This window comes from Terrapene carolina, unplaced genomic scaffold, assembly GCF_002925995.2.
Source record: "Terrapene carolina triunguis isolate 2854851 unplaced genomic scaffold, T_m_triunguis-2.0 Scaffold66, whole genome shotgun sequence".
Lineage (NCBI taxonomy): Eukaryota > Metazoa > Chordata > Testudines > Emydidae > Terrapene > Terrapene triunguis.
Window position 1 is genome coordinate 23,677,777 of NW_020664417.1, and position 8,005 is coordinate 23,685,781.

At 41.6% G+C, this 8,005-nt stretch overlaps 1 protein-coding gene across 1 annotated transcript; it reads right to left on the reverse strand.

Annotated features, from left to right (window-relative positions):
• Nucleotides 1–2,690: 2,690 nt before the first annotated feature.
• Nucleotides 2,691–6,765, reverse strand: SFRP2 (secreted frizzled related protein 2). Its single transcript, XM_024198244.2, has 3 exons — nt 6,070–6,765; nt 4,664–4,744; nt 2,691–3,249 (listed from the first exon to the last, which is right to left on the reverse strand). Exons 1-3 carry the CDS (start codon nt 6,566–6,568, stop codon nt 2,945–2,947), a joined length of 885 nt encoding a protein of 294 aa, XP_024054012.1. The 5' UTR covers nt 6,569–6,765; the 3' UTR covers nt 2,691–2,944.
• Between the last annotated feature and the right edge of the window lie 1,240 nt (nt 6,766–8,005).

Sequence of the window (8,005 nt, forward strand, 5' to 3'; positions counted from 1 at the left end):
CTTTGAGGAATAGGCCCATTTATATTATTTAAAGATATATATGATAAAATATGACCGTTTAATCACATCCCTCTGTAACTGTTTGGAAGAATGGGTGCTAAGATAATCTCCTAGTTAAGCTCTTAGGTAACCCCAGTGATGTTTTGTTTTTAAAAATCCTATTATGTTTGTTGCTATTTCTTGCCTAAATAAAAATATTAGTATATAAAAATATATATGAAATAGAAGTACCAACTTTTTGTTTATTTTACCATTTTAATTATTTCTAAGGCCCTTTGGTTTTGGTTTTTACGGAAAATGTCTTGGGTTTTACAAAACCCATTATTTGTTTCTACTGATTTTTTTTTCCCCCTGTTCGCTCCACCTGACTCCCTGCCCTGAAATGAGAGATGGCACATACGAAGTGGTTATCTCTCCTTCCAGAGCAGGGTATTGGTCCAGACTCTAGTGGGGAGAGGGTCCCTCCATGTAGAGTCCCTGCCAGACAGCAGAGTGTGGCTGCACCGAACAGGGTAACTGCTGGTGGGTGGCTGTTGCTCTGCAGTGGGGCAGTGAGACTGGCAGGATACCAGGTCCCAGAAGTCAAGACTGCTCAACCACTGCTATGACAGGTCTGCAGGGAGCGGAAGGCACCAGAAAATGCCATGTTGGTGGTTGGCATGGACCTGAACTTCCTCAACTGCTACATCATGGTGATGCAGAGTGGCAACATCGAGACCATTGCCAATCAGTACAGTAACAGTTGCACCCTGTAAGTATGGGCACCCGTCACCCCCCTGTCCAGTGAGTACTGGCCTCCTGCCCCACCAAGAACCCCTTCACTCTGCCCCGCAAGTATCAAGCACCCCACCGGGTATTTCCTAGCCCTCTCCTATCGCTGCCCCCATGAGTACTGGCTCCAGTGATAGCCCCTGTGAATATCTGGCCCCTTCAGCGCTGCCTGAGAGAGGGTTAAAACATGCACCCAGAGAGAAGACCCAGGTCACAGAGCTTGGTCTGCTTCTCCTGCCGGACAAAGCCCCCAGTATTAATCCTGATATTTACCCAAGAAAACTATGAAGTTAATTTTTTGCACCAATTTTCACTCATTTTTTTTTAAAATTTTAGTAATAAAAACTGACACATTCCTGGGAAATTTTAAATAAAATGAAACCCCAAAACAAAGAACCTGAATTATTCTGCACTAACAGGGATTTTCACATAGGCCTTTCGGTTCCTTTTATACTTCTTTCTTTCAATTGTATGTGTATGAAAATGAACCTTATTCTGATCATTTTAAAATAGATAAGCCATTGTAACTCTAGATCGATAAAGTGCGAAGTCTTCCCCTCGGACAAATTTGAAAAGAGTTGTTTTGAATTTTTGGAAATCTTTGACTAATTCTTAGTGGGTGGAAGCTGAGGGCAAGTCAACACTTAAAATGCTGCATCCGCACAGCTATGCTGCTGTAGCATTTTAATGAAGATGCTCTACACCGACGGGAGAGCTCTCTCCCTTTGGCTTAGCTATCACCTCTTGGGGAGGTGGTTTAACTATGTCAGTGGGAGAAGCTCTCCCAGTAACATATTGCTGTCTATGGGGGGGGGGGGGATAAGTTGGTATAACTACATTCCTCGGGGTGTGGATTTTTCACAACCCTGAAGGATGTAGTTATATCAGTATAAGTCTGTAGTGTAGACCAGACCTGAGATGCTACTTTCCTTTCCCCTCTCTACCCTCTTTCCTTTCCTTTTTTGTTCTTTTTGTTCTCTTCTTATTTTGGGGGGAATAAAAAAATACATTTAAAAAAAAAAAAAAGCAAGACAGCAAAGTCTTCCTAGGAGACATGGTGAAACCATAAGTGGCCACCCAAAGGAGCAGCAAAAAACCCTGCTAATCTTAGAATGGCGTTTAAAAGTCCTACAGAAACATCTTAGAACCGATATGGGTGGATCTTTAAGTTTATGTGGAGTCCTATTAATTCAAGTAAGAGTCCACCCACATGGATCCAATCACAGGATTGGGCTCTCTCTCACTTATTGGAATTGGGGACTTCGGTGCAAGTTTTGCTGTATTATAACAAAAACCTGTTTGTGGTGGTGATTCTCAATTCTCTCATTTTCAAAACTCATTGAAATAACTCTCCCCTCCTGCCCCCAAAGGAAGACAATTGATAAACTGTGATGTAAAGTTTATATACAAGAATATAATGTTTATCTGGAATATTTACAAGGTTGGTTAAAGCAATATTTTATAACTCAGGTTAGTCATTAGGTATATTACAGTTAGGCTACAAATGATTAAATTTGCAAAGTTTAAAAAAGTTAAAAGCTGTATTCAGATCAGTCTACAAAACTTTTTTGGGGGGGGGGTCAGATTTGTAGAAAATACAATGTGCACATGGTTAACTTACTTTTATTGATGCATATGTACCTCATGTAGCAGTTGTAATGGTCTCCTCTATAGTGTTAAAATAGATGTCCATGTATGAAATGACATGCCAAAATCAGACCCCATTTACAAGGCCAACAAAACGGGGAAATGTTTGTTGCCATTTCTGAGTGTATCAGAAAGAAACACAAACACACATGCGTGTATAGAGAAAGGTGGTGATATCAATTAATCAACTTTCCCAACGTGAAGGAAAAAGAAAAATTGAGACCAATGTCACATTTGCACTTATGCAAAAACCAAACCAAACACAAACAAACTAGCTTTAAGCAAGATATTTTAATACTTCACAAAAATATTCATGATTTTTATTACAGTTTTAATATATTTACAAAATTTGAAGGGGAGGGTTTCCCCCTCCTCTTCATTTTAAACAAACAGCCATCGTGTCCCATGCCTGCTATATCTTGTGGTTCAGAAAGGCTGAAACAAGAAGGTGCAAGAGGCTTGAAGAGCTCAGAACTGGGGCAGCTGGTGTAAGTGACTAGGGTGAAAGTGACTAGAGTAGAAGTGATTAGCATTGCAGTTTGCGGATGCTGCGGGAGAATCGTTTGAACGCCCGCTGCCCTTTCTGCCACCGCTTCACGGAGGTGATCACCAGCTCCCCGGCCTGCCTTTGTCCCATCACTAAATAGGGTGCATTTATGTCATTCATCTCATCACAGGTACACTGCAGGCCACCTTTGAGCCAGAGCACTGTCTTCCTCAGATCCCTTTCCGTCACCCCATTCAGCTTGTAGATGGTTTTGCTCTTTGTTTCAGGGGTGATCTTGGTGTCCCCATTGATGTATGTGATCTCCTTCACTTTTATCTTCAGGGCTAATAGGGAGAGGGGGGGAGGGAGAAGTGGGATGAGAGAGATTGAGAGATTTTTTTTCCCATTAGTGCACATAAAGGGGACCTGGGGAGGGAGGTTTTCTATTGCTAATTAAACTGTCAGGGGCTGACAGAATGGGCAGCAGGTGGCTCATTTTCTAAAGCCACTAAGTGCATGCAAGTCATCTCAGTTTGAATCAACCTTAAGATTTTCTTCTTCTTTTCTAAATGCATCTTTTCTCTAGTTTTCCTAACGTTTGCAAACACAGAGAGGGCACATTTTGTACATTAAATATGCACTAGTTTTTAACCCAGCACTAGACATTCTTACTGAAACCCTAGCATTTGAAAAGGAGGGAGGGGGAAGAATCTAAATCTAATTTGAAATCTGATCTTTTCTGTGGTTAAAAACTTTAAACTTAATTTATTAGTCTGGAGAGGATTTTTAGGTAAACCTGTGGAAATGATATTTCACATGTATTGCTGTTTGAAAGGTCAGTTCTCCTTCCATGTGATCTATTCTAACAGCTGCATTTGATTTGATAAAATAACTAGGAGAGGGAAATACAAGGCTCTTTAAGGACTTACACAACATGTTTAGCTCTAAAAGGTTTTATCTGAATACCTCAGGCATTGTTTGCCAGTCCAAAGCTAGGATAAATACAGGCTATATGAATACATTGTCCTCATAATGGCTTTGTTTCTGAGGACACATTTGAATTACTTTAGAGGTTTACAGTACACTCCACCTGCAATTATAAATATTGACCTATTATAATAGTCTCTTGAAATAAGCATGTTCCAGTTTGTACAGTTCTCCCTGTTAAAGGGGCTTTCCTGTCCTAACCCAGAATTTTCATGTTTTGTATATATACATAAGTCTCCACACACCACCTTCTCTGTTAAATCGTATGTAGAGGCTCATTAATAATCTGCAACGAAAGTCTTTACAAATGTTTGGGACTGGGTTTTGGATCTCTCTTCTGCACCCCTATATGAAATCCTTCCTCCACTTTTTCCCGTGGACAGAATTTTGGACTACAGAGTGCTCTTGTTCATTGTACTACTCCATCTGCCCGAGTCCACTATATAAACGAATATTAAACATCTAGACAGCTTTATTGTTGGCGATTTAGTTGGTTTTTGAGATGAGGAGGAAATTGCAAACAGAAATCTGACTTTGCTAGGACTTAAAAACACTTTTTTTCACTCTGAGGACTAAGATTTGCATGATGGAAGCCTTCTGACACAGTATCTTGGAAGGACTGAGTTTCGTTTGATTTGCAGACAAGGCTAAATCCTGACTGTATTCCTTACTCTGGCAGAAATCCCATTACCTGCTATGAGAGTTTAACCTGATCAATACAGGAGCGGACCCCAGTCCTGGAATTCTAACCAGGGGGCTTTTTCCACTTACCAAAGTCATTTTTGCAAAGGTTTTCCACGATGTCGTTATCATCTTCGTTCTTGTTTTTGCAGGCATCACAGACTTTTGGTGCTGGAAATGTAAGAAGCAGCTTTCAGCAGGTTTGGTTAAAAAAGAACAGCAGGTGGCGTTTGGGAACATTGAAGCGAATTGAGATTTTCTACCAACTGGTATGTGCCCTTTATAGAATTCTCACAGCTGCCTTTAACTAAGTTCTGACTTACCTTTCATTTCTTAGATGACACCAGAACTGATCACACAGAGATTGCTTCGTTAACATAACCTCTCTAAGCGAACTGTTTTGGTTTTTTTAATTCTAAGAAAAGAGGGATTTTCATTAAAACAGGAATGAGCTGTGAAGTGTGCGTATTCTTTCAGCTATGGTAATAATATAGATCACGTTCCGGTCAAAGTCCTTCCTTTTTCAAAAAGGAGAGGAAGACTTGTGAAATGCACAGCAGCAAAGAGCCAGGGCATCAAAGTAAAATCACAAAACCACCAAAGTTCCCACTAAAAGCGATAGGAATAAAAGCATTTCTACCGCGTTGATTTGTTTGTCGCTTGGGTTGGGAAAATGTTCGAAAAATGCAAAACATTTCCAGTGAATTACCCATCTAACCTCAAGAGGATTGGAAAGTCACGCTGCATCATGTCAGAAAAGATTGCTAAGCAACTTTGCAATTGATTTAAGATCTGCCTAGAATGAAGCAGGGGCTTGAAAAGAAGTTCCTGTTGAATCCCCTGAAAAGGATGAAGGAGCCCCCTTTCCCTCCCACGAGGAACAAAAATCAAGGCAGGCACACTGGGGGGTTTTGTGAAAGAGTATCAAGCGCACGAGGTTCCCTTTCTATAGCAACTCCCTCTCACCCACCCACCTACCCCTTTTATAACTAGCGAAATTCTCCTTTTGCATGATCTTCTCCAGCTAATTAAAACCAGCCCCCACATAAAAAGCGGGTACCAATGGAAGAGGCTTTCTTCATTCGTAATAACTGTCGATTCATGGACTTTTCACGTCCATGCTTTTCTGATCAATCAAAAATGTTGGCATTTGTTCAGTTCCATTATCTAGCGCGCTCTCTTTAGCAACCCTACAACAAACTAACATGGTAAATAAAGGTGTAAAACAACCTTCTGTAGTTCTTAACTTTCGTCACTGTTTAAAACCTGTTCACAGCAGGAAACAATTCATTTTCGGCTGCTTTAAAAGTTAATATTCCCTCTCCCATAGGACCTACAACTGCAACCCAGATGACTCCATAGCCCCTGGCATGTGTTACAGAGTATAGGGGATGTTATGGTTCGTGAGCCATTACAATATGCAGGGAAATCCATTAACCCTTCATTGAAATAATAATGCCCAAGATCGCAGGAAGCTGCAGCAGAATCATTCTTACCTTCTCTGGGGGTAGGGAGGACGTGGTCGCTGCTAGCCGGGGGGATGCATAGGTCGTTGTCCTGGGGGAAGCGGCTGCAATCCAGCATATCAGGCCAGGGGAAGCCGAAGGCAGACATAACTGGGGCGCAACTGTCCTTCACCTGCTCACAGAGCGAATGGCAAGGCTGAATGGTCTCATCCAGGTCATCAATGCAGACGGGTGCAAAGAGCGAGCACAGGAACTTTCTGGTGTCCGGGTGGCACTGCTTCTGAACTAGAGGGATCCAGGCTCCAGCCTGCTCCAGAACCTCCTGGATAGTTTCATGCCCCAGCAAATTGGGCAGCCTCATGTTTGGGTACTCGATACCGCGGCACAACAACAGGGAGGCGGGGATAGGTTTGCAGTTGGACCTCTTGTATGAGAACTCGGGCTGGCCAAAAAGAAAGAGCCCTTTGACGGACCCTATGCAGTGGGAGGCGATAAAGATCAGGAACAGAGACCAGTATCCCTGGTACATGGTTGGTGACTCACACTCTAAAACGGGGGTGAAAAAAAACGCCCCAGCGAGGCTTCCAGTTTCTTACAAAGGCAGAAAACAGGCTGTAGCCCAGAGAGAGAAACTCTCAGCTCCCCTTAGGCTACATGCAGCTTTCCAGGAGGCTCAGGCTCGGACTGTTAGACAGGGGTGGACAAACTGATCAAGATGCTGGGCAAACAAGAGTTTTCTGGATTTTTTTATGCAAATTGAAGGGGCTGGGAGGAGCCTTCTGACAATAATCCGAAAAGGATTGGTCACTACTTTCTTGGTCTGGTTTTCCTTAGGGGATTCGCTTTTGGCAGGCAATTCTTAACAGAAATGTTACAATGCATGTTAAAAAAAAAAAAAACTCTGAACAAAGAGCACAAAAGACTTAGGAGCTCATTGTTCAGGCAAATAGAGAGAGCTGCTTTAAGGTTGTGGCTTAGTTTTAAAGGTGAGCTTTGCAGTTAATAAAGCTATTGCAAATAGAACTCTTCCTCTTCCCCTTCAATTGAAGATGCTGGTCTGTTTCCTACTAGTCTTCTTTACTCAGTTACCAGGCTGGGCTGGTGCTTCCTTCTCCAGCGGAACGCATCAGGAGAGACTTGTTTGTTTTCTGTGAGTTTGACCCCAGCTGAGTCTCTTCACCTCTGACCTGTTTCTAATTCCTTCGAATTTGTTGCAAGAGGGGTATTTTTTTTTAAACTGGCATTAGAACGGGATTCGCAGCACTGCACCGAAGTGTAGCTATTTCACAGTCTTTACTTCCCTGGACCTTATTTTAAGTAGTCCGTTTGGTGATTAGCACCGAAGTGTAGCTATTTCACAGTCTTTACTTCCCCTGGACCTTATTTTAAGTAGTCCGTTTGGTGATTAGTACACACACACACATCTTAAGGATTTTTTCCCCTGATGCTTGTTTCAATAAAGAAAAAAAATCAGCTTTAATTGTGTATATGGAGTATAAAAATCACAATGAAAAACGCTCAGAGACTAATTAATGGTTAACCTGTCTCCAATTCTCATAGCGAAGTGGGTAAAGACTGCCGCTAGCTCAGCAGTTTGACTGTACTGCATTAACTGACTCCATAGGATTTCAATCTTCTTTTAATAGCAGGGATCAATCTTTATTCATTAGTATCACAGAAAAGACTTTTGCATGCTATTTTTTTGCCTTATAGTAATTATTTATTGCTCAAACTTACACATTTATAAGCGCCCAAAGCCTCTCTACCCCATCCAATCTAATGCGCAAATATTACACAATTAAAATTAAAATAAAAATGTGGCTCAATAGTTGCCAGGATTCAGGGGGGGAAAAGACAAAATTAAATTAATTCTACCCGTTCCCACCATATAGTAAGAAAAATCAACCCCTTTTCAAGAGAGTGAGATGAACGATGGGAATCTGTGAATACTTAGTGATCAAACGGG

Bases quoted from the DNA above. Each gene is read 5' to 3' on its own strand.
- SFRP2 (XM_024198244.2), bottom strand. From the start codon at position 6,568: ATGTACCAGGGATACTGGTCTCTGTTCCTGATCTTTATCGCCTCCCAC. The intron at 4,745-6,069 runs GTAAGAATGATT...TTACATTTCCAG, and splicing joins CCTCCCTACCCCCAGAGAAG to CACCAAAAGTCTGTGATGCC. The intron at 3,250-4,663 runs GTAAGTGGAAAA...TCTCCCTATTAG, and splicing joins CCTTTGCAAAAATGACTTTG to CCCTGAAGATAAAAGTGAAG.